The sequence below is a fragment of the Schistocerca cancellata genome, chromosome 5 (assembly GCF_023864275.1).
Source record: "Schistocerca cancellata isolate TAMUIC-IGC-003103 chromosome 5, iqSchCanc2.1, whole genome shotgun sequence".
Classification (NCBI taxonomy): domain Eukaryota; kingdom Metazoa; phylum Arthropoda; class Insecta; order Orthoptera; family Acrididae; genus Schistocerca; species Schistocerca cancellata.
Window position 1 is genome coordinate 564057163 of NC_064630.1, and position 24098 is coordinate 564081260.

At 38.8% G+C, this 24098-nt stretch overlaps 1 protein-coding gene across 3 annotated transcripts in view; it reads left to right on the forward strand.

Annotated features, from left to right (window-relative positions):
- The window catches only part of LOC126187851 (adhesion G protein-coupled receptor A3), a 173234-nt gene that overhangs the window by 101614 nt on the left and 47522 nt on the right, over positions 1-24098 (forward strand). For all 3 annotated transcript variants that reach the window (XM_049929165.1, XM_049929166.1, XM_049929167.1), the window contains 3 exons: positions 7080-7235; positions 7337-7486; positions 7833-7976. In XM_049929165.1, coding sequence (XP_049785122.1) covers positions 7080-7235; positions 7337-7486; positions 7833-7976 — 450 coding nt within the window. The remainder of the gene's footprint in view (positions 1-7079; positions 7236-7336; positions 7487-7832; positions 7977-24098) is intronic.

Here is a 24098-nt window from a genome sequence, read left to right on the forward strand (position 1 = left end):
AATTGGCCACAAAGTAGAGCCCCCCCCCCCCCCCCAAATCACACTGTACTGGAACAGCTGACCTGTATCCTTCACCAGGGCTTTGATTACCTATTTTTATGCCTGAAATGATAGACATCCTACCCAAGAGACTAACCCCACCCCACACCCCTCAACCTGCACAACATCTTACTCCATCCTATGCCAATCCCACTCCCAACTACTTGCCACAGGCCCCATATCCCTGTGGAAGACCCCACTGCAAGACCTGTCCAGTCCAACTTCCTAGCATGTCTTATCCTGCGCCTGCCACAGTCTTATCCAACCTCATCAAAAGCAGGACCACATGTGAAAGCAGCCACTGCAATCACTGCACAGCTTTTTGTGCCAGTATGACAACCAGTTGTCCATCAGAATGAATGGCCACCGCCAAACTGTTACAAAGAACAAAGTTGACTGCTCGGTGGCACAACATGCAGCTGAGAACAAGATGCTCGATTTCAATGGCTGCTTCACAACCTGGGCTGTCTGTATCCTTCCCTCCATCACCAGCTTCTCTGAGCTATGCGGATGGAAGTTATCTTTGTAACAAATACATCACTCCCGTAACGCTCCTGACCTCAGTCTCCATTAACCCAATGTCCCCACACCCTCCACCCAACACTTTCTCTTCCATTCTCCTACCACCTCCTCCCATTTCATATTTACACTTCACCTTCATAGTGCACTGCTTCCCACTGGCTCTGATAGGTGTGCATCACATGCCTAGCTCACGTATCTACCACCCCTCCCTCCCTCATTCCTAACCAGGAAACCAATTGCCTCCCTTCGAGCCGCTAGTTACCCAACCCCAGTCATTGTTCCCACCTTTCACATCTCTCTCCCTCTACCCACCACACCCTGTACAACCCCCACCCCACCCCAGCCCATGTGCCAAATTGTAATCCTAGCACTGTGCATCCAGCTGGCACCATGTAGGGGCAGAGGCTCATGTGTGTGTGCTTGCAAGTGAGGTCTGTGAGAAAAGTATTTATTTCAGACAACAATATTGTCCTCTCCAAAGTAGTTCCCTTCAACAGCTGGCAGGGCCAGTAACATGTGCTGGTCACATTCTTTTGAATGTTTTCCAGATGACATCCTATAATACGTGGAAAAAGAAAAGTTACAAGGAAGCAGATCAGGTGAATAGGGGGCTGTGGAATAACAGGAATGGTTTTTGAGATAAAAAATTCAGTGATAGAAGTGGCCATGTGGCATTGGGCATTGTCATGATGTAGCATCCACTTGTCTGTGATGTCCACTCTCACACAGTCCACCCTTTTCTTGAGACTTTCAAGGACATCTTTGTAAAACACTTGGTAGACAGTTTGTCATGGGGGAACAAATTTTTTATGCGTGATACCCCTACCGTGAAAAAAGCAAATCACCACTGTTTTGATCTTTGATTTGCTCATTCGAGCTTTTTTTGGTCAAGGAGTGTCTCATTCTACCACTCATCACTTTGCCACTTTGTCTCAGGATCATACTAAAAAATCCAGGAATCATTACCTGTGATTACACAAATGAACCATTTGTGGTGACTGGCAATCCCCTCAAGAAGATCAGTACACATGTTTCATCGATTGTCCTCCTGCTCAGTTTTGAGATTTTTTGGCGCTGTTTTGACACAAACCTTTTGCTAATGCAAAACTTAGGTCAGAATTTGGTATTCGGTGAAAATATTGAACAGGTCACCCATCATCCATTTTGTTAAACCTCAGTCTGATTTCAAAGGTGCATGCACACTTTCAACATTTTTGTTGGTTTTTGAAACTGCGGGTCTCCCTGACCAAGGTTCATGTTCATCTTAATCATCATATTCTTGGCACAAAAACTTGTGCTCTTGATAAGGGATGTTCCCCACAGGTCATGTTCCAACATTTTAAAGGTGTGTGTGTGTGTGTGTGTGTGTGTGTGTGTGTGTGTGTGTTTTGTATATGTATATGTATTTGTACTCTAGCTCAAGAAAGGATTCATTCCAAAAGCTAGCAAGTTTTGTTCTTCTTCTACTTTTCAATAACTGATCTTCTTTACTCATAAAGTATTTATATTGTAAATAAAAATTATCGTGTTTAATTCCCAACCTTCTATTCCCAACCTAGCATCTATGAATAGTTTATGAAGTACCACTGTCACCTGAAAAATGAAGCATTTAATGAAAAAGTTAACACATGTATGGATTAGCAAATACATTTGCATCTGTGGTGCTATAAATTTCTGTAAGAAGCATGTATCTACCTTTCAAAAACCATTGCAGATATTTACTGTATGTTGTTTTCCCTGTGTTTATCATTTCTGTGAATCAGTTTAGTTTATTGCGTATGGAGAAACTGTGCACTAAAGATTTGTAGGATTTCAAAAGAGGGAGAAATGAGTAAACTGCTGGAAACTGTAAATAATATACAAAATCAGTTTATAGACTATTTATGATCCAAGTTTTAATGCCTCCCTTGATTCTTTTAAACCACTGAAGATATTTCCATGCATTTCATTTCTCATTCTTTCTCGGAGTAATTGCTTCAACTCCCTGCTGGATTTCTATCTCATTCTGTTGAGCCTCCATTAAACAATCACACATTTTGTCACACTTAACTATGCTTGCCAAACAAATGACTGTGTGTGGTGCAGTTTGATGCATTTGTCAAGCACAGATCGGATTTGACATGTTTGCGAGAAATTTTGATTGACAGGAAGTTTGACAAGATGGCGGACGTTGTTTGTGTCGATATTTCACTGCATTTGTTTAGTGAAAAATTGTTTTATTACAATTTATCTCACTGTATTGTGACCGTCCACTACCATAAAAACTACAATCAAATATAAAAACAAAATAGCACTGACAATTACCAAAATGGTAGAGGTACCACATTTTACCCAGTCATATATTACACATGAAGAGGTTATGAACAAAATCAGTATGTATGGCATACAAGTGGAGTGAAATGAAATAAAAGAAATCAAAGTCTTTTGGTTCTTACACGGATGATGTGGGCTATACGTTCCCACCTTGTGATATTTTAATGACCTGTCATTAGAGGACCAAGTTTAGCATAAATTTACACATACTTGTGTTGTCTTTTTCAATGTTAGGGTGAAGTAACGTAAAACAGGTTATTAAACATTTCAGTGCCCGTCTGCAGAAAGTTGATGTAATCATCAGGTTCTGAGTGAAACATTTCCATTAACAGGTTTCTAGTTGTATGTTTCTCATTTTAAACCATTCCCTAGCCAGTGTCTTGTTTTCTTCTTCCTTAAACGCAGCACCAGAGACAATGTTAAAAATGTTTGATCCGCATTTTTAGCCAATTCCTCTAGTGTCAAAATACAGCATACACGAAAAGTGGCTGCTTAAAAAATGTGGTTAAATTGACATGCTTTCTTAGTATGTGTTCAGGTTTGTTTGACAAATCCATGGCTAGATAAGATGGAACTTGGCAGGCAAGTTTGCTGTTTTAGAAGGATCTTAGTAAGTTTTAAAAAGTTCCAGTGTCCATTCGAAACAAGTTGATGTAGTCATTGGGTTCTGAGAGTAATTAGAATATTTTCATGCGTAAATCTCTCATTTTAAGTCATTCCCTGGACCAGAGTCGTGTTTTCTCCCTTTTCTTTAAACACAATGCCAAAGTCAATGCTGGGACTGCTTTTTCTGCATTTATTGTTGCCATTCTCACTACTTTCAAAATACACACAAAGGCGAATGGCGTCTGCTTCAAAGTGAGGTAAAACTTACAAAAACATAGTTTGAACATGTAAGGGCTTGCTTGGCAAATCTGTGGCTAAATAAGAGCAATTTTGTCAAACATGTTTGATTATACAGAGGCCTTTTTATTTCAAGCATGACATCTATAACATTATTTTTATTTTTATGGAGTAAGTGTTAGTGCACCACTTAACATTTTATCCTCAGCTTATTACTCTCCCTCCTTCTAGTGTCTTGTGTGGATGTTTTTGTAAACATTATCATATGTGATAACAGTACATTAGCATGGTGAAATTCATTCAGTCATTGTGTTCCATAGGTCATGAAAGAGAATCTTGAAAGTTGTGATACAGCTTGGAGCTCAAGTTTACAAAGTGAAACATCTGTTAGAAACTGCATTAATAGTTAACTATGTTATAAACGCTCTGAACAGTTTATGCTTAATCAAGTTAAAATTAATAGGAAAGTAGTCAATTTGGTAAAAAAGCTGTTGCTTCCTCTGTTGTATTAAATAACACCATTTATGCCCTATTGACATCTGAAATCAATATGACCATGTTGGTATTTATCATAGAACAATTGTCTGTGTGCTGCTGCTGGAAAGAGAGGTATTACAGTGAGGATTGTTGCTACTGATGTACCTAATGGGGAACTTCAGTTCTTGAATTTCAGAAATCTTTTTGTAAATTATTAGGGATTCTCACATCTTGTTGCTGGAAACTTCTTGAAGACCTTTGTAGTGAAATGCAAAACTGCACTGTGCATGATGAACAAGAAAGTATGGAACTTACTTTTCAATCTGGTTTTTGGAACTGTGTAAATCACAGTTCAAGTTCTATTTTTAATGATGTCATCACAAACTGAATATACTGGGAAGTGGGCATAAAATGTTCAAAATTATTGAAGAGATATTGAGTAACATAGCTTTACAATATTGTAACCACCTGCATTTGCCGAATAAATACAGAGTGCGTTCCATAAGTAATGCTACCAATTTTTTTCTGACGCAATGGTACACCACAGCATGTTGTAACTGGCTGTGCTAAGTGAAAGGGGGGGGGGGGGTGTTAGCTTCAAAACACTCTTTGTCTCATTCGGCTGCGAGCTGCCAGAGAGTCAGGACAAGCGTTTCTGTCAACCCTGTTTTGAGTTTATGTAACACGGCACAATGGATCATTCTGTAGAGCAGTGGTATGCTATCAGATTTTGCGTTAAACTTGGGAAGTCTGCCACCAAAACGTTTCCATTACTTCAGCAAGCCTTTGGGAATGATTGCTTGCCCAAATCACAAGTTTTCTGATGGCACAAGTTGTTCATGGAGGGCCGAGAGGAGATCACCGACAAACCTCGCTGTGGACGGCCGTCAACTGCACGAGTCGATAAAAATGTGACATATATGTGTGATTGTTTGAACTCTGACAGACGGCTGAGCCTTCAATTGATAGCACAAATTCTAAACATGTCAAAAACAACCGCTTTCTGCATTTTGACCGAAGATTTGAAGACGAGAAAGGTGTGTGCCAAACTCATCCCAAAAGTGTTGACCAATGAACACAAGCACATAAGAGTTCTTCGGTTCTGAGAAATGTTGGAAATGTGTGAAAATGATCCTCATTTTTTAAACTCAGTTATCACTGGTGATGAGTCGTGGATTTTTGAGTATGACCCAGAGACAAAAAGGCAGAGTTCAGAGTGGCACACCCCATCATCACCCTGTCCCAAGAAGGCACGCATGAGCAAGTCCAGGATCAAAACCATGCTCATTGTCTTCTTTGATGTCAGAGGCATTGTCCACCACGAATTCGTACCTACCGGGACTACAGTGAACTCAGCTTTCTACTCGGAAGTGCTCAAAAGACTGAAAAGGAGGGTCTCGCGCTGCCAAAGCGACATCAAGGACACATGGAAAGTTCACCACGACAATGCACGGAGTCACAGCGCCTTTATTGTCAACGACCTCATGGCCAGGACCAAGACCCCATTGGTCCCCCAGCCTTCCTGCAGTCCTGACTTGGCTCCTGCTGACTTTTTTTTGTTGCCCTCCAGGCATGGAAACACCGCCTCCAGAAGTTTATCGATGCAAGAGGGTGCTATTTTGAAAATTTTTGATCATTTGTATGAATATATTCAGTAAGTGATTTTTTATCAATTTGGTCACATTATGTATGGAACGCACCTTGTACTTTGTTTACTTTAGCTGAATTACCCAAGAAGATAATCCCTTGTACACAAAATGAGCTAACGCCCTGTTCATAAAGTGCTCTTTGTGTTGACTACATTTTAGTTTGTTATCCTCATAAACCTAAAGGAATTTCATTAAGTGTGTGGATTTCATTTAGTATGTTACCATTAATGTGCATCTCTGTCATAACCAGATTTTTATTTGTTTTAATTTGTTGCACATTATGCGCCTGTGTGAAATTTAGATGAACTGTTTACAGTGTACCCATTGTAAGTCTGTTCAGCTGTCCTGTGAAGTGAGTAGATTGGTGCTGAGATCATAATGATGTGGTATATGTTACCACGTCTGTAAAGAGTTCCCTTATGACTGGTGTACATTTTTTAAGTGGTGAAGAAAATAATTTATTAGATGGAATTTCTCATTTTCTGCCATGTCTTGGATCTACTGTAATTTGTTTACTTTAAAACTATTAACCTAAGGTACAGCGATCACTTAATCTTCCTAAAAAAGCACCAAACTTATCGATCATTATATGCACCACAAAGAGAACACAAATCAGCAGTACTCTTCAGTGGTGAACCAAAAATAAATATATATGCCAGCAGTGCCTCAAATTTGTATTAATTCATGTAGTAGAAAAACACCGATATAACACTATTACTATATTACTGAATATGAACATTTTCACAGTTCACAACAGTTCATAATTTCTTGACTAACAGCAGATTCATGTATGGAGACTAAATTTTCAATTTTGATAATTCAAAAGTTATAGACCTTAGAAAGACAATCAGAAAAATTAATGTCCAGATAATGCTTATATTCATATCAATAGTTTGTTTCAGCGTGTAGATAGAATTAGAATTTCAGCATGATAACAGTAATAGAGAACAATCATATAAATAGTTATTACATAGTTTTCTGATTTTCATATGGTTACATTGCAAATAAATTTTACTATTGGTGTAAGGATGTGGAAGAATGCAAGAAATAAAGCAAGGAAATGAAATGAAGGATCTTCAAGATGACATTAAGTGGCACACTGAAATGGTGTTCTGGTTTATTTGTAATATGATCTAAGAATCAGTGACTGTTTTATTTGAAAAGGTAGTAGTGCCTGTATATATGCTGATTTTCAAGGTACGGTACATTCAATTAAACTTTATTTTTGTGTTGTAGGCAAATCTGAGTCTTCCAAAAACTGGTATACTGGAAAGTGCAAGAAGACTCCGAAATTTTACAGGGGATGGTAGACAACTGAAAGATAAAATGGACATAGTCTTCATTTCCAGAACTATTAACAACTATCTTAGCTATGTCCCGAAAGAGAAAGAAGTAAGTAAGATATTTAATTTATCTTTTTGTAAAACCTCGTCTTTCTAGCTCATATTTTTACCACACATTCACTTGCCTTACCGTATGTGTTTGTCTTTCAGTTAGGAGCAGTGTTGCTTGATATAGTGAGCTCCTTGATGAACCTACCAAAACCACTAATGGCAGCAGCTCAGGTGGAAAATGGAACATGCACAAATTTGGTTTCTGCAGTAGAGGTTCTAGCAGAATCAGTTCCAATGCCTTCCCATAAGGTAAGACTTTATGTTCAGTATTATTTGTTATAGCCGTAAATGGAAAATGAATATGAGCACTTCTGAATACAGTCAGTATCCTAATTAATTTTGGACTGTTACACATTACACAAGACTTGAGAAAATAGACTAATTTTTAAGAAATTGAAACACTTCTTCCTTTCAAAGCGAGAATTACATTAAAAATCAAATTAATGATGGAGGTTTTATATGTCTTCCACTTTATGGCATTCTTTTCTTTTTAAAAAAAAGAAATGCATTTTCAGTAGTTATTACACACCTGATGCAAATATGGGTCTCCAGGAAAACATAAGATAATGATAATACCATTGGTTTCACATTGCAGTCAAATCTTGCTGTAGAAAAGTTTCCTTTCAAGAAAGAAGATTTCCCTGGTATGACTTGTCGTTGGTACGACCACAGCGGAAAAGTTCCTAATCGACTTTTTATTTGTTCAACGAGCAACAGCACAAGCTTTTTGGAATCCAAGGTAAGCTTATGTCTGGAAATAATGTCTTATTAGGGTGATCTGTTGAATGTGTTAACATTCTAATTTGTTGTTGTTGACACTGATAATGCAAAGAAAGTCCAATGCTTTGAAGGACAGTAATTGATTGATGACTACTATGTGAGGTATGTACGATATATGTTTTACCTGTATGTGATGTAATTGTTTGAAATGGACACAACTTCAGACCTCTACAAGTCTATTGGTCTTCACTGATGTACACAGTTTATGCCTGTGCTTTATTTTTGCCCTACCCAGGAGAAAAAAAGAACTTGGCTAACTTATAAGCAGTAATGTTTATCCACCGAATCTGTGATAATATTGGCTATTGCATAATGTTGCTTTTTCATAGTTTCTCATTAGAGAAAATCTAATGACACAAGACTAGATCAGACCTGGCCAAACAGCACTCTGCAAACTCTCTGGTCTAACACTTCAAACACATTGGCAAGTGGGGCAGAAGGGTGAGTGACAGTTGTGTCGGAAGGGTAAAGAAGAAAAGGAAACCTGCAGCTAGATGCCACTAGATCAAGACAGTCACCTTGTCACACACCAAGTAGTTAGCTAACAACACCAGTTGTGTTAAATTAGATTTACATTCTGCACCAGGAATACTGTGGTATCTGTGCAGTTTTCCATAAAAATAAAACCCAGAGAAACTATATCATTCAATGGAGAATAGGATTTCTTTACTTTTCATATTTTTTGTAGTCTGTGCAAAGTGCTTAATATGCTATTGCACTATAATGAGCTGGAAGAATTGCACGTTGGAGCATTATTATACCACCAACCACAAAGACAATATGTTGCATTTGTCTTGTGATGTAAGAGAGAGAATGGTGGATGAAATGAAGGCAGCGCTTAGAGAAAACACTGGTTCATTGAACCCTCTGCCAGGCACTTTATTGTGAATAGCAGAGTAATCACGTAGAGGTAGATGTAGATGTAGATGTAGAGTTAAAGATAAGTAAAGAAGTGACAAAATCTTATAAATTGCATTTTATGAAGGTGTTAAGAAAGAAATTTATAAATACATAACTAAATAATTGGAGTAACAGAAGAAAACTAGCAACACAAATGGAAGATAATCACTGCTTTTTGCACAATTTGCAGGTATAAGCGATTAAAAATGTAAAGTTTGTTTCTGCAAGAGGAAGATGACATTGAGAGGCCATTGTTACAAGTGAGCCACTGAATATCTTTCAGAATTGCAAAGAGTGGAAGACTGTTTGGGATAGAGAATACATTACAGAATGTATAGTATATGCAGCAGAGGTTTTTCGTCCAGGAGAAATTTTGAAGTGCGAAGAATTATACAGTGGTATGCTGTATTGCTGATATGGCCGCAGATGTACAGTGTCAGTTGACTTAAAGGGCATCCAAATTCTTAACATTTTCCATCACACATGACAATCCCACTGACATGTGAGAGACAGCACGGTTGACATGCGGGGTAGCCGCGCAGTCTGAGGCATCTTGTCACAGTCCGCACGGCTCCACCCATAGGAGATTCGAATCCTCCCTCGGGCATGGGTGTGTGTGTTTTGTCCTTAGTGTAAGTTAGTTTAAGTTAGATGATGTAGTGCATAAGCTTAGGGACCGATGACCTTAGCAGTTTGGTCCCATAAGACCTTACCACAAATTTCCAAAAACAGCACAGTTGGCAATTTTTGTGCACAGAGTAAGAGCTGAGCTGGAGAGGATTCTCAGTTAAATTTCACTTAAGGACACTACTGCTGACAAGGACCTGTTTGATGCTGTGAAGCTGGTAATTTATTTCTTTGGGAGGGAGTGGAAACAGCTGGTCAGCATCACAACAAACGGTGTACCGTCAATGTGGGGAGGGCAAAGTGGACTTACTAGCTTGATAAGGGAGAAATTAGTCTGTGAGGGCCTCATTGCCTGATCCATCAAGAGGTGCTATATGCTAAGTCAATTAAAGCAATGATATTATCATGTTGTAACCACAATCAAGGTCAAAACCGAAAGCAGGGTCACCAGTGAAGAAGTGCAACACTTCAAATAATGGAAACTCTGCATAGGAATATCAATAGTGTAGGAAAAGATAGATTGCTACTTCCCGTAAAAAAGACACATTACGTGGGAGACAGACACAATGAAAAGAGACTTACACAAAACACAATGAAAAGACCCTTACTAAAAGGTTTTGGCCACAGCCGTCATCAGCTAAAAGGTAACAGAGAAACACACACCATTCATATGCTCAAGTAAACACACCTCACACCCTCAGTCCTTCTAGGCAGCCAGGATCTATATGCAAGCAAGCTGCCTTGCTTCCTCGATCCTGGTATGATGTGTTGAACATAGTCATCCTGAGTAACATAGTGTGGTTGAAACGAGAACAGAGTATCCATTGTTGATTTGACATTACAACCATAGAGCTGAAAGAACCGTGTAAAGCATGTAGTGTCATGCTTTGCTGTGCCGTAGGCGAATGTCATGATGGGCAGTATTGTACCCCAGTCTCTCTATTTGCCATCATTTTATTAAAGCATTCTGTGAGGCCATTCGTCTATGTGTGGTAGGTTGTCATCATCCTGTGGGTGATATCACAGTGTGAAATTACTTCTGATACTGGTTTCAACTGGAAAACTTTTCAATGATTAAAAATCATCACATGGGATACTCCATGCTTCAAAATCTTGTCTTCTACAAGAAACCTTGCAATTTATCGAACATTGGCAGTCAGAACAACTTTGGTGACAGCTTAGTTGGTTAGGAGGTCAGTGCAGACTATTATCCATTGATTTTTGTTTATCAGATTTGGGAACCTAACCAAGATGTCAATTTCACTTTGGTGGAATGGTGCTGCTGCAGGCAGAATATTGTACCAGAAGCTCTGGAGGTAACTGCAGTGTGCATTTCTGTTTCTGGGATTCGTTACAGTGGCTCACATAGTAACACTGTTATCCATTAATTTGTGTTTATCAACTTCAGGAACCTAGCCAAGAGGTCAGTTTCAATTAGGTGGAATGGTGCTGCTGTCCTGGAGTTAACTGTGGCATTTGTTTCCGTTGCTGTCATTCCCTATAGTGGCTCAAATATTGCTTTATGGGCCAGTAGAGCTCTGGCCAGTGATACCTGCAACTAGAGTCTTCACAAATCCCATGTGGCCAGAGGTTGGACCTTCATGGAAATACTTCAGCAAAAGTGGTTGCAGATGCGCGGGAATGATGAGCAACCATTTCCATCCCATTGGGCCATAGTTCTTCTTACACACTGTTCCATTTATTAATTGAAATTCTCCTTTGGTTGGTTCCTTCCTCTTCAGGCTTCTATGGCTTTGAGCAATTCTGGTTCTTTTCCTCTGTTCAGCAGCAATGTTTTTTAGTGACTGAGATTTCTTCAGGCTGCTTTGTTCCACCAAAGGATTCCTTGAAAGGCAGTCTGCTTCCTTAAATTTGCACCAATGCTTGTATACCATTGTGGTGTCATACTCCTGGGCCTTCAGTGTCCATCTTGCCAGTCTACCCAATGAATCCCTCAGGCTAGTTGACCAGTGGAAAGGAAGGTGGTCTATCACACCAGTAAATGAGTCACTAAATAAATATGGCTGAAACTTATTTATGTCCAAACAGCTGCAAGGCACTCTTTTTTATTTGTAGAGTAGTCCATCTCATACTTCTAGACTATTCTGGAATCATAAACTATGTTATTTGCAGCACTTTCCTGATTTTGTACCAGAGCTGCACCTATCCCATAACCCCTAGCATCAGTGGGTGTCTCGGCATTCCTATCATACGATGCTGAGACTGCATCTTGCACGCCTTTCCATGAACATTTGCTGTCTTCCTGCAGTAGTTCATGCAAGGGACCTATCTTAGTACAAGGGATGGGTCTGTATAAGTGATTCAGGAAGGTCTGAATCGCCGTTATTATGAGTACATTCCAAGAAATTCTCTCACAATATGAACATGATGAGAAATCAGAATATCTGTGACTGCTCCTTGTTCTTCTGGATCTGGACAGACTCCATTACCATTAACTTGGTGCCCCAAAAGTTTTATTTTGTGGGGGACAAAAAGGTACTTCTTCAGATTCAGGCAGAGCACTATAATCTGAGCAAACTTAAACAAAGTTGTCAGGCAGCTTAGGTATTCATCAGATGTGTTCATAAAATGACAGTGTCATTCAGGTAGCAAAGATTCATCATCCATGTAAGATATTGAAGCAGGTAGTCCAGTGTATGTTTGAAGTTGGTTGGAGTGATCCATATTCCAAATTGCTCTGAACCCCGTAGACGCATCAAGAGCTATGAAGGCAGTCTTTTCCCAGTCGGCCTCATCGACCTCAGTTTGCCAGTAGCCTGTCAGCATGGCCTTAGTAGGGAAGTACTTTGCTTGTTTCAAGCAGAATAGGGTGCCATCAGTAGTGCAGCTGTGGGTAGACAGTGTTTTTCATGATTTTGTCCCATTATCAGTAATTGACACAAAAACGCAATGTGCCATTGTTCTTCTACACAAGGACTGTGGGAGGAGACCAAGAACTCTCTGAAGATTCAGTGATGACATTTCTCAACGTCTTATCCACTTCTTCCTGTTTTTCTGTCATTCAGCTGATGACAGTCTATATCACTGCTGGCTAATTGGTGGATGATCCCCAGTGTTGATACGGTGTTTTACCATGGGACATTTGGTGTGTCTTGTCCCCTCTCCAGATTGAATCATCCAAAAATTGGTGTGAATAGCTAAAACTGTCTAGTGTTAACTGTCTAGTATTGTTCCTCGATCAGGCCAAATCCTATTGGGAGTTTGTCAGTAACTTCCTCCCGTCATTTTCTGTTGTAGTAGTTGAGCATGGTTTTCCGTCAGGGGCATTAAGTTGCCTTTTTACTGGACTGGTTCGGCTGTTACTGTGTCCATACCATTAGGGATGAGATGTGATTGATTGTGACAGTTAGTGATCCAAAGTTCTCCTTGACCAGCTGCAATACTCATGATCTACAATCATCACTAGTGTGTAGATTTCTTAAGTGAAACTGAGTAGTGTTTTGCAACTGGCAAAAGCTAACGGTTCAACTCGAATATCTAGATTTATGACTGGAACTCACCTAGTTGTAATGGCAGATTAGCAACATCTTCAATGGCATACAACCACCCAGAGCAATTTTTGGTATGTGTGCTTGTTGAAATCAGCTTCAGCAATATGGAGCTATGATTTTCCACAGTCTATGACTGCTTTTGATGCCTACAAGAATTTCCGTCTGAGAATAAGATTATGTCTGCATTCTGTTAAAACAACAAATTTGAAGGGTTATGTTCTATCTTTGATAACTATTTTTGCAGTACATGTTCCTGTCAGCAGTACATGTATCCCATTTGCGACTTTCAGCATAATCGCTTTTGTGTCATGGAACAAATTCTTCTTTAGCTGGTGACAATTACAAAAAAGGAAGCCCTTGAGTAGACTAGTGCCCAGACAAGTTGGCCATCAATGATGCATCAGAGATTTCCTGACATCTTCATGACTGTCATCCTTGGTGGATTTTCATCTATGGTAGCCTCACCTCCATAGATGGTCACCTCGATTGCAGTAGCCTGTAGTTTACGGGCACGAATAGAACTGTTGTGGTGGTTGATGTATGGTGTTGTAGTAGTTATCAAACACTCATCTTCTTTCTCTGTAGTAGTGTACAATGTGTCCAGAGCATCCACAGTGGAAACCTATCAGTGCGTTGTACTCTGTTCTCCGAATGTCTGTTCTGTTGCAGGGTGTTATGCTTTGTGAAGGAGATGGTTGCATCTGAATTGATAGGGTGCTGAGTTGTCATGTGATGGCTGTGGCCTAAGTCCCAGTTATTTGAGTGCATTCTTCTTGGCATGTTCAACTGGTGGCAGAGGTTAATACTAAAGATTGATACACCTCTTCTTCAACATTCTCTATTACTTCCTGACATACGGGTTCGAAATTTGTGGCTACTATCTCTTACTTACTTGGTCTGACAGTTCTGGCTGCTATTAACTGCTGTATGTATTTTCTTATTATCTGTTGTATTAGAGCGGCAAGATTGTGGTGGTCTTCCACAACTGTCATGGGAATCACATTTGTTCATTCTTTTGTCCTATTCTATTCTGTTTCGTTTCCTTGATATGCTGGCACTGCTTGATGAATTGCTCAATTGTTGTGACAATTCTTTACCAAAAGAACTTTTTACGTGTCTTTTGTGGCTCCTTTCATCAAGTGTGAGATTTTGTCAGCTTCTGTTGTATTGGATTTGCAGTGTAACAAAGTAGCCAAAATATTTCTGTATATAAGGAGGTGGGACCTAGATAAGTGGAAAGAACCAGAAGTTGTTGAGAGTTTAAAAGAGAGCATTAGGTTACGAGTGACTAGAACGGGGAAAAGAAATAAAGTAGATGATGAATAGGTAGCATTGAGAGATGAAATCGTGAAGGTGGCAGATGATAAAATATGCAAAAAGACAAGGCCCAGTAGAAATCTTTGGATATCACAATAGATATTGGATTTAAATGACGAAAGAGGAACTTATAAAAATGCAGTGGATGAAGCAGGTGAAAGGGAACACAAAAGACTAAAAAATGAGATTGATAGGAATGCCTAGCGGACAAATGTAAGAACTGAGAAGCATATTTCACTAGGGGAAAGATAGAAATTGCATACAGGAAAATTCAAGAGGCCTTTGGAGAAAAGAGAAGCAGGTGTATGAATATCAAAAGCTCAGATGGAAAAGCATACTGAGCAAAGAAGGGGAAGCTAAAAGTTAGAAGGAGTATGTACAAGGGTCTATACACTTGAGACAAACACAATATTATAGAAGCGGAAGAGGACAGAGATGAAGATGAGACAGGAGCCATGGTGTTGTGATAAGAATTTGGTAGAGCATGGAAAGACCTAAGCCTGTGGAGTAGAACACATTCATCACAAGTGTTGACAGCCTTGGGAGAGCCAACCACGATAAAACTCTTCCATCTAGTGTGCAAAATGCATGAGACAGGCGAAATAACCTCAGACTTAAAGAAGTATGTAATAATTCCAATTCAAAGAAAATGCGTGCTGACAGCTGTGAGTATTACAGAACTATCAGTTTAATAAGTCATGGTTGAAAAATATTAACACATATTCTTTACAGACAAATGGAAAAACTGGTAGAAGCTGACCTCAGGGTAAATTAGTTTGGATTTCAGAGAAATGTAGGAACACAACATAGTACTAACCCCCCAACTTCTCTGATAACATAAGTTAAGGAAAGGCAAACCTATGTTTTCAGCATTTGTGGACTTAGAGAAAGCTTTTGACAATGTTGACCATAATACCTTCTTTGAAATTCTCAAAATCTTCTTCTTCTGCTGCTGCATATTTTCTAATAGATGTTTGCGATCACATTTTCCCAGTCTTCTCTATCTCTTCCAGCGCTGATCAAGTCACCGGCGTTTCTTATTCTTGTCCACTGTCTGACGTTGCAGAGCCATGACATTTTTCTCCTCCCAATTCTCTTTTGCCTTCAATCTCCCCCTTGATTATCAGTTTTAGAAGGTGATACCCTTAAACTCCTATGCTGGTGACCCTAAACTCACATGGATGCTGGCACCGGATCTGTGGTATCCATTCATTCAAATTAACAGTACTTCAAAAATATCATGTATGGATGAGCTCCAGGATCGTGTAAGGTACTATATTTATTTTCAATAATTTTATTAGAGAATTATTTCATGAACATATAACACAGAAATAAGCAACTACGCTTGGAAAAATATAATGTTCAGGAAATGCTTTACATGGTATGTACGACACACAAAGTTCAGAAAAATAACTTACAACTAAAAATATAACAAATAAGAGACGTTTTCATGTTTCTTCTGGAGGAACAACCAATTCACATCCTTCATGGCAAACAAAATCATAGTGTTGAAGATACAGATGTTGTCCGCACAATTTACACGAGTATTTCGTCAGTCATCTTGTACTAGTTGTGAGGCAGGGTTTGCAGCACTTCCTTCTTCCTTGATTGGTGTCAGCACTGTCGGCTCTCTCACCAACAAGACCTAAAGGTCAGCAATTTTGCAGCAGAATGTCAATAATGTGTGTAGTAAGGGTCCGAGGTAGATTGGAAAGCAGGCTTCGTTTTACCCAGTGATCTTGCAAGAGCTCCCATCCGAGCTGACAAAGAAACAGTTGTCAACAGAAACTTTTGTTTCCATTTCCCATATACATTATCTGTGAATTTATACCAGCAACATTCAGTATTGAAAGACCGTGGACCGTGGACCATCGTCGTGCACCCCTCTGAATGTTGTAGGCAGAGTACAATTTGTCAACCATATCAACTCCAATTTTGTGTGTCTTATAATAAGTTATCATAATAGGTTGTCTTTTATCTCCTTTGTTTTTGTCAGTTTCAGTATCATAATGCATACTTGAGATCAATGAAACATTTTTTTGTTATTTGTGGGACGTAAGAAAATTGTACTTTCTTTTCTGTAAGTAAATGTGCTAAAATTTGTAGCCCTGGTTTTCAGGTCCTTAATTTCTTTTGAGATCTGTCTTTTTTTTCCCCCCAGTGTTGCAACGTATGACAGCCGGTGCTTCTCTGAGAAATCACGGAGCAGATTTACATCGCTGAACCAGTTGACAGCACAGACATTGCATCTTGAATTAGTGAAAGGGGCCACCAAACGTTCTACCGTGTCACTGCTTTTATTATTAAATTGAAATGTCCCATCTGGCTGTCTGCCAGCATAGACCTCCATGTTGCAGGTATAAAACAGTTTGGAATCAACTGTAGCGAATATTTTTATTCTATATTTTGCTGGCTTTGGCGGTATATATTGGATAAAAGAGCAACGTCCTCTGAAGGCCTCGAGTTTCTCATCACTGGTGACTTTTAGCCTACAGCGTAACAAGCTTGGCAGTTCTTCATGAACTTTTGAAATAAATCTGGAATTGATGTTAGGCAGTCCGCTACTCTGCGTTCACTACGTGATTGTATAACATCAAATCGCAGAGTTTGTAACAGAAAACAAAACCTGTACTCACTCATGGTCAACCAAAATATCTTGATTCCAAACCCCTTGGAATTCCACAAGTCTTGAAGACTTTTCCTTCCCGCCTTGTGCATTCCAGCTATGTATAGAAGTCCAATGAAGGCTTTTATCTTGACTATGTCCATTAGGTGAGCGTATCGTCCTCACTGGTACTTGCTTCGAATAATTTCATTGTATTGGTTCGTGTACTATACAATCATTTCCAGCATTTCCTGGTCAAATAAGCATTCCTATGTTTTTGAAATTTCTTCAATATTGCTTGCTTTCCCAGTGACACCAGGAAGAGAGAATGTTGTGCTTTTGGGTTTTCTTGCAGTTTGTGTATGGTGTCTTTTTCCAGTCAAATGAGTCGATTATTTTCTTTCCTCTCTTTCTGTAACAACGATACACATCACCATCGTCCTCACCTGAACTTATGTCTGTGTCACTCTGTTCAGTCTCTGAGTCGTCTCTTTCTTCTGTGCTTTCTGAGGCATCAGTATCGATCTCTTTATCTCCCAGATCGAGAATAGGAGCCCTGTGTGCAGCATGTTCCCCCTCGTCATCGCAGTCATCAAACAAAATTTCTTGAAAACATGTAATTTCTGTATTGTGTGTATCCTGAATTTCATTTGAGCCCATGTCCAGACAAAGAACAGAATGCTCCATTCTATAGTTTCAAAACAAAATAAAAATAAAAAGAGTAGTTGAGACCTTTGTAAAGGAACCAGGAAGACTAGAACGTAAATGCTGGCGTCGCTGGATCAAAGAGATCCAGTACCAGTTTCTAATGTATAAGTACACAATAATAATTTCCATTCACATACAGAATGCTTGAATGTAAAACACAAAGAGACATTACATTGAGGAAAATTCAATGAATCAAGAATACTTACAGGGATGCTGGCATGGTATCTGTGCGATCCGTCAATCCTCTGTAGCTAAGGTGTTGCTCTTTCTGAAGTAAATACACTATTGCCTGTTGTGAATACCCAAGTCAGGGGGATAGATGAGAGGGGGTAAATAACACTGCAGGTGTTGAGACGTAGGCACAGAAACACTACCTAGTGGATTTATGCGATCCAGTGCCAGCATCGGAGTGTTAATTTTGTATCAAATGGCCTAAGTAAGCTTTTTTCTTACGTTTGATTGTGGTTAACAGTTCACGGTCACTTTTTACTATTCTCAAGATCTCTTCATTTGTTTTCCTCGCTGTCCATGGAATTTTAAGTATTCTTTGATATAACCACATCTCAAATGCTTCCAACTTGTTCATAGTGTTCACTTTCAATGTCCAGCTTTCCACACCATACAAATGCATTGACCACACGCAGCTCTTCATAAATCTAACTCTGAGGTTAAGATCAAAGTCAGTGCTAGTGAACGCTTTGTTAAATTTCATGAATGCACTGCGGGCCTTCTCTATTCTGCATCTGATTTCCATGTCCGATGACCAATTTTCACTCAACCATGTTCCCAAGTAGTTAAATCTATTCACCCTGTCTGTGGGTTGATTAATATGCATTAATTCTGCATTTTGATGCTCATCTGTATTGCGAGCGACTATCATAAATTTGGTTTTTGATGTTGATATTGAGACTCATATTCCTGCTGTGTTCTCCCACTGTAGTCAGAAGATCTTGCAGATCATTCATGTTATCTGCAATTAAGACTGTGTCATCTGCAATTAAGACTGTATCATCTGCGTATCTTATGTTGTTAATCCATACCCCATTTACTTTCATACCTATCTCAGAATCTCCAAGCGCCTCCTGGAATATAAGTTCTGAGTAAAGGTGATGAGAGTACACAGCCTTGTCTAACTCTACAGATTTTTTGTGCTTCTGTCAATTGGCCAACAGTTCTGACCACAGCAGTTTGATTCCAGTACAGATTTTCTACACAAAGAATATCTTTTCATCATCTCCAGTCTTCTCAAAATTTGTACAAGCTTTTGGACTTGCATTCTGTCAAATGGTTTTTCATAGTCCATGAAGCACATTCTTCGTCTGATCTAGCACTTTTGAACAAATACCTGAATCACAACCAGTGCTTCCCTCATACCTAGACCCCATCCAAATCCAAACTGTGAATGTCTCATATCCCTTTCACACTTGGCTGTGGTTCTATATTGAATGATCTTGAGAAATATCTTTAGGGTATGGCGTATCAGGCTAATTAGTCTGTAGCCTCTGCATTTTCTTGCATTGTTCTTCTTGGGCAAAGGGATGAAGTGTGTTGTCAGCCATTTGTCAGGAAATTTACCTGTATGATAAATGTGATTAAATATTTTTTGGAGAACTGGGATCCGTGATCATCTAATAATTTCAGAATTTCAACTGTTATTTGATCTGGACCAACTGCTTTTCTACCTTTATCCGTTACTGTCACTCTTCTGATTTCATCTTTTGTGATGGCAGGACCATTTTTATTTTCTATTTCAGGTCTTTCATCTGCAAAAAGATTGTTTATATAGTCCTCCCAAATAGTTTTCTTTTGCTGATCATCCTTTGCTATTTCTCCTTGGTCATTTTCTATATTTGATAAAATTGTCTTATAATATATACCAACCATTTCCTTTATCTTCATATGTAAGCTAAAGTCGTTATGTATTTGTTGCAGTCATTCCAACTCTACATTGTTGTTTCAGCCAGTTATTTTTTGCTGATCTTATCTCCTTTCTTATGACATCCTGCATGTCCCTGTATTTGTCCTGATTTCTTTCATTTTTATATTTTCTTCTTTTTTTAAATAATTCCAAAATTTCGTCTGTCATCCAGTCTTTCTCTCGTGTTTTCTGTTTGTAACCTATTTCGTTTTCCACAACATATGTCACAATTTTCTGCAATTCCTCCCATATGTTGTGTATATCTCTCCCTTCTTCTAGTTGTGGTTTGACTGTATCTGTAATTGTTTCCCTGATTTTTGTGGTTACCCTGTTCTTGATATCTTCATCTTTAAGGTGATTGTATTCTATTTTCCACTGTTGTGTATGTTCTTTGACATCTGTAATTTTTATTTCTGCTACTAGCAGGACATAGTCTGAGGGAATGTCAGCTCCCAGATAGGTGCAGGCCCTCATTACTGAGGATCCAAAGTGCATGTTAATCAGAATGTAATCTATTTGATTTTGTACTATATTGTCAGGGTGATCAGCTGGAGCTCTCCATGTGTACAAGCATCTAGGTGGTAGCTCAGACCAAGTGTTTGTTATCTTCCTTCTTTTCCTCGTGACAAAATTGACAAAGCCATTCACTCGATCATTTCGTATTCCTAGTCCATATGGAGCGACTAGTTCTTCAAATCTTCCTTTTTCTATTTTAGAGTTAAAATCACCCATAATTAAGTTTATCTCGTGTTCTTTTACCAGCCTAAGAAGTTGTTTCAACTCTTCGTAGAATACCTCTATTTCATCTTCAGTTGAATCTGATGTGGATGCATATACTTAGATCATGTTGACATTAATTGGAATGACATTAGGTTTAATTAAAGCCATTCGGTCTGAATAAGGGAAGAAATTTATTACAAATTTTGAAACTTCTTCTGAATCAATTATTCCCACTCCTTTTCTGTGTCTGTTGTCTTGGTTCCCTGAATAGTAGATAGTTCCTCCGTGAACCTCACACATTCCAGCATCTGGTCACCATGTCTCTGCCATTCCTAGAATATCTATTTTCAATATTCCCATTTCCTGCATTAAGTTAGCTAATTTCCCAGCTTGATGTAAACTCTGTATGTTCCGGGTACCAATCCTTACTTTGTTTTGAAGATTCATGTTCCTCCTCTCAGCAGCATTTAATGCAATTCCCCCCAAGAGATCCGATTGGGGAACTATTTATACCTCCAGAAAACTTTGAGTTAAATTCTGAAGGTAGCAGGGGCAAAATACAGAGAGCAGAAGACTATGTATCACTTATACAGATACCACACTGCGGTTATAAGAGTTGAGGGATATATTGTTACATTCCACCCAAGATCTGTGATATGTTATACACGTATGATGAAGTAACATGTTGGCTCCAGAGTCTTTTAATGGTGTCTGATTGTGCTAATAAACACTTACAGAAATACATCTTTGGGTTAGTAGATGTCTCTACTTGTCGAACCTGAAACCATCTACCTGTAAAGCCGTTGTCCACCTATGCCATTGGCAAAACACACTGATCATCAGTACCTACTTCGTCGCTGTCTGGAGCCAATGTACCTCAATCCATACGGTCTAGGTAAGGTTAGCCAATCACAACACACCTGTTGAACCTGACCAGGTGTAACCTCTGTAGAGTTATGTTGTTTGTAGAGGATGACAGGCAATGTATGTTTCTTAAAAGTGCTGCAAATAATCAATGGAGAGTTTCTTTTTACCCAGTTGAGTCAAAAATAGTTTAATGTTGTCATAAATATTTTTGTTTATATGAAGAAGATGTAGTTAGTTAAGTTCTGCCAGGACATCTGCATTATATGAGTCTTTTCAGAATTATGTGCTTCTTTTTTCCTTGACAAAATATATTAAATTTGAGAATCGGCTAACACAGCTGTATGAAACCCAGTTCCGTGGATGAATGCCAGAATTTTCCTCAAAGAAAGTATATGAAATGATTGCACTCTTTCACAACTGAAGAGGATTCATTTTACTTGTGGACCATGAATTCGTAACATACATAAAGCTCCACTCTTTCAGTTTTTGATGACACATACTTCTGATTAACTATGAGGCCTGTGGTACTGTACTTTGTTATTCCTGTGTAATGCCAGTAGTGGCTCATTCACTGTCTTCAACTTGTTCCATGTAATTTTTATAGGCTGGCATAAGTGATAATAGAACGAAAACCACTTTGTTTCAAGTTTCTGTTAGAGATAGATTTTGTTACTTATTGAACACATATTGTCTCCAATATAGTAATACAAATGCTGAGTGTGCAAACCATTAATAAGAATGCTCTGAAATAAAATCACTGAAAGAAACTCCTGTGGTTTGACAAACAGTCATCAGCATCAGACACTATAAGATTTCGGAGTGTGTCCACAACCAAAGCCCATATGAAGTGTAGTCCAATTAGAATACCTTTAAACTGATACCATCTGATCGCATTTTTTTCTGCAATGTAACACATATCTTGGCCAGCAAATATAGGTCATTATGTTGATGGAGTGGTAGCATCCTCAATTGATTTTCTCTTTGGTTGCACTGCTGTTAATGTCCAGCAATACAGTAGTCACAAAAGAGTCAAGTACAATGTGAGTTCAGAAAATAACTGAACATTTTTAATTACGCACCAATGGAGATATTTAGTGGTTTGCAGTTGGCAGCTCTGCTTTGCACATTATCTCCTTACTACATGTTTTTGGAGTGTTGATATCTCATTTAGTTTTTGTGAATTTGTTATTTGAATATAATACTCTGTTTAAGTGCCAATGGCAAAAATATGTGATTTTCCGGATCAATGATGCAATGTAAAATTTTGTGTGGAAATGTGTAAAACTTTTACAGAAATGTTTCAGCTTTTGAAACAAGCTTAAGGACATGATGCTCCGGGTCTTACATAATGTTATAAATGGTTTTTGTGTTTTGAAAAATAGCTGTTAGCCAGTTGAAGATGATCTTTAACCTGGAAGGTCTTCCACTTCAACTGATGATCCACACATTCAGAAAAGGTGACACAGCAAGCCATGTGTACCATCAAAGCATTTTGCAACAGTTGCATGAAAAAATTTGCAAAAAGAGATCAGCTCATGGTTCTTGCACTATTAACAGTCCACCCACACATTCAGCTTTGTGCCAAAAATCAGATGACTGTTGAACCACAGCCTCCTAACTGGCTCTTATGATTTACTCTTATTTACAAAATTAAAGTCAGTGCTGAAAGGATGCCATTTTCATCATATGCAGGGATTTAAAGCAAATTCATCACAGACCTTAAAGGCCATCTCAAATGAAGCTATCCAGGACTGCTCCATGAAAGAGAAACACCACTGGGAAAAAGTATGAGCCAAGAGGTGGCAGTTCTTTGAAGGGGATGAGGATGAATTATCTGTAAAATTAAAATTAAATTCAGTTATTTGCTGAAAGACCTCTTACACCAAAAAAATGTATCTTGAAGAAACTCTACTGACCTGTTTTCATTGAGTCAAGTTGCTGAAAAATAGTTTGATTTATTTTTATGCAATTGTACATTCACAGTTGGCCCCAAGCTTATAAACAAATGTGTATGCATCTATACCATGTAGATACATCACTGAAATGCCAGAAAAAAGTGAGATGACCTTAGATCAACCAGGCAAGGAGTAATCAGTAAGGTATTCTGGATGCTTGTTGGTTAATTTGTATACTAAATTACAAAATTTAGTTGTGAGAATATATGTACATTTCGTTTCTTCCACAACACATGTAACTGATTTATTGATGATATTCTTTTTAAAAGTGTAACCTATTGCACTAATAGTTTTTGTTGTGAATTAAAGATCTAAAGCAAATGGGCAATGGTTTACATGTTATGAGGTTAATAGTAAGACTCACAGCTCGTCAATAAAAACACTGAAATCAAGTACCATTTTGAAAGAAAACAAACCAGAACTCCAAAGAGGAAAAGAATGGTTTTACTCAAGCCAAGATAACTAATATCAAGCCAGGATGGCCCCATGCTCTGGAAATAAGCCGGGGTCAGGGATTTTCTCTGCCTCGTGATGACTGGGTGTTGTGTGATGTCCTTAGGTTAGTTAGGTTTAAGTAGTTCTAAGTTCTAGGGAACTGATGACCATAGATGTTAAGTCCCATAGTGCTCAGAGCCATTTGAACCATTTTTGAAATAAGCGCAAGGGAGCAGGTGCAGGAATCCTGCATTGTCACACTTGGCAAGGTCCTGGTAGAGGTGGTTTGCCTTTGGCTTCCATCAACGTATTATGAAGTGTCAATTGTGTATCTGTTTCATGTGGGTGATTGATGAGTGTGTGTACAGTGTAGTGTTGGGTTTGTGTTCTTGTGGATAAGGGGAAGGAAGAGACTGAAACCCAGTGCTGGCACATGGCCTGTTCCTCTCGAAAACCACCAAGGGGGCCAATCCCCATCCAGTGGATGGATCCCTATCAACAAGGTCACACACCTTCA